The following is a 1,833-nucleotide window of genomic DNA, read 5'->3' as shown; positions in this document are numbered from 1 at the left end:
GATCAGTACCCCATACCTGGGGAACTGTGATGTTCACCCCCTAAGTAGCTGTGTTGCCTGGAGACACTTCATCACTGCAGGGAAGCTGGAAGGTGCCAGTCTGGAGACACCCTACCTTCCTGCCGTCTCTGGGCTCAACAGTGACCTGTGGGCAGGGGCTGCTGGTGGCTCCCCAAGGGTCCCGTCCTGCCTGCCTGTCCCTGGGGCAGCCCTGTGATTGCTCTGTTCCTGCAACCTCATCAGACTTAGGCTGTTTCTCTCCTGGTAGAAAGGAAGTGGTTTATTTTGGGAAATGATGTTGAATTCAGTCCTAAACATCTTCATTCTGTGCAAAGACAGCTTTCTCCCATTTGATCTCTGGATCAGACTCCCAGAAGTGGACGGACTCCTGGCCGTCTGCCAGGGTCACAGGCGCCCTCAGTCCTCTGGGTGGGATGAAGCCAGAGGTTTGACGGTTCACGGACGTGACGTCTCTTCCTCGGCCCTTTATAAAGAGGAGCCTGAGTGCCTGTGGCAGGAGCCCCTCAGGCTGCAGGGCCGGGCGAGAGCAGCTGCAAGGTAACTACCAGGAGGGCAAACACCCGGGTCCGTCCTTAAGTAGTTCAGAGAGATAGGCTGCCCGCTTCTGAATCGTGGGCTTAGCCCCAGAAGGACGAGGCCACTGACATCGAAGTTGCCATGAAAACACTGAGAACTTGTCTTTTTACCGGAGCTGTTTTCCTGGGAGGTGCCCACTTGGGGGTGGCGGGGGGAGGCGGGGATCTGGGGAGGCGGGGGTCTGGGGGTGGCAGGCGGAGGCAGGGGTCTGGGGCCGGGGCGTCTCACCCGTCTGGCTTCCTCCGGCTGCAGGTCGCTGGGGTCGCCCTGGGGAAGATGCCGGCCCGCCTGCCACCTGGGCTGGTGCTCTGCCTCCTGCTGGCGCCTCTGGCAGGTGGGGGCCGCCTGTCGTCCTGTGCTGTCCTGGTGGGCGGTGGGGTCCCGCCCAGGGGCCTCGGGGTGACTGCTCTCCCTTCCCTCGCAGGGGCCAAGCCGGTGCAGGAGGAGGGAGGTACTGTATGGCTCTTGCCTCTGGTCTCGTGGGTGGTGTGGGTCTTGTTTCTGGTCTTGGGTGTCCAGTCCCGGCAGAAGGGGGGGCCGGGTGGCAGTCACGCTCTGCCGCAAGCTGGTGAAGCGGAAGCCCTGGATCAGCTGGAGGTCGAGCCCCACAGGGAGAGGGACTGGAGCCTCTTCCCTGGGGACACACTGGGCAGGGGGACCCCTGCACCCCCAGGACCAGGCCTGCCCACCTCAGACTCCCCATCTTGGGGCAGAGCGTCCAGGCCTGGGGACCAGGGTCTCCTCTGGGCCCCCCTCGGGCGCCCCCACATCCCACCACGGTGTCTCCACCAGCTCAGTGTCTCCAGGACGACAGGGCCAGACCCCCCTCCCCTGGCCCCGGTCCCCTCCTCCGCCCCAAGCCAGGGGCTCAGAGGGGCAGGGCCGACTCAGCCCGCTTCCCGGACGACCAGGCGCTGTGCCCCCGGGCACCGCGGGCTGGCCCAGCCCCTGAGCCGGCTGCCTCCCTCCAGACCCCCATGCCGAGCTGCCGGCCATGCCCTACTGGCCTTTCTCCACGTCTGACTTCTGGAACTACGTGCAGCACTTCCAGGCCCTGGGGGCCTACCCCCAGCTGGAGGACATGGCCCGCACCTTCTTCGCCCACTTCCCCCTGGGGACCACCCTGGGCTTCCATGTCCCCTACAGAGAGGAGTGAGCATCTGGGCCAGGGGCCCCCTGCCCCACAGGAGCTGGGCGGCCTCGTCCTCAATAAACTCCTGACTTGAGTGCACCATA

At 64.8% G+C, this 1,833-nt stretch overlaps 1 protein-coding gene across 3 annotated transcripts; it reads left to right on the top strand.

The window, feature by feature from the left end:
* The first annotated feature begins 284 nt into the window (after window positions 1–284).
* On the top strand, window positions 285–1,833 carry OTOS (otospiralin). 3 transcript variants are annotated; one of them, XM_027538114.1, is made up of 4 exons: window positions 448–558; window positions 850–931; window positions 1,022–1,048; window positions 1,569–1,833. In XM_027538114.1, the coding sequence occupies exons 2-4, from the start codon at window positions 874–876 to the stop codon at window positions 1,751–1,753; spliced, it is 270 nt and encodes an 89-aa protein (XP_027393915.1). In that variant the 5' UTR covers window positions 448–558; window positions 850–873; the 3' UTR covers window positions 1,754–1,833. The 3 variants fall into 3 exon arrangements, with proteins under 3 accessions (XP_027393914.1, XP_027393913.1, XP_027393915.1); XM_027538113.1 differs by lacking the exon at window positions 850–931 and having other exon boundaries at window positions 285–558; XM_027538112.1 differs by having other exon boundaries at window positions 445–558; window positions 850–1,048.

The sequence above is a fragment of the Bos indicus x Bos taurus genome, chromosome 3 (assembly GCF_003369695.1).
Source record: "Bos indicus x Bos taurus breed Angus x Brahman F1 hybrid chromosome 3, Bos_hybrid_MaternalHap_v2.0, whole genome shotgun sequence".
Taxonomy (NCBI): Eukaryota; Metazoa; Chordata; class Mammalia; order Artiodactyla; family Bovidae; genus Bos; species Bos indicus x Bos taurus.
The sequence above is the reverse complement of the archived record's forward strand: the minus strand, read 5'-3'. Positions and strand labels throughout refer to the sequence as shown.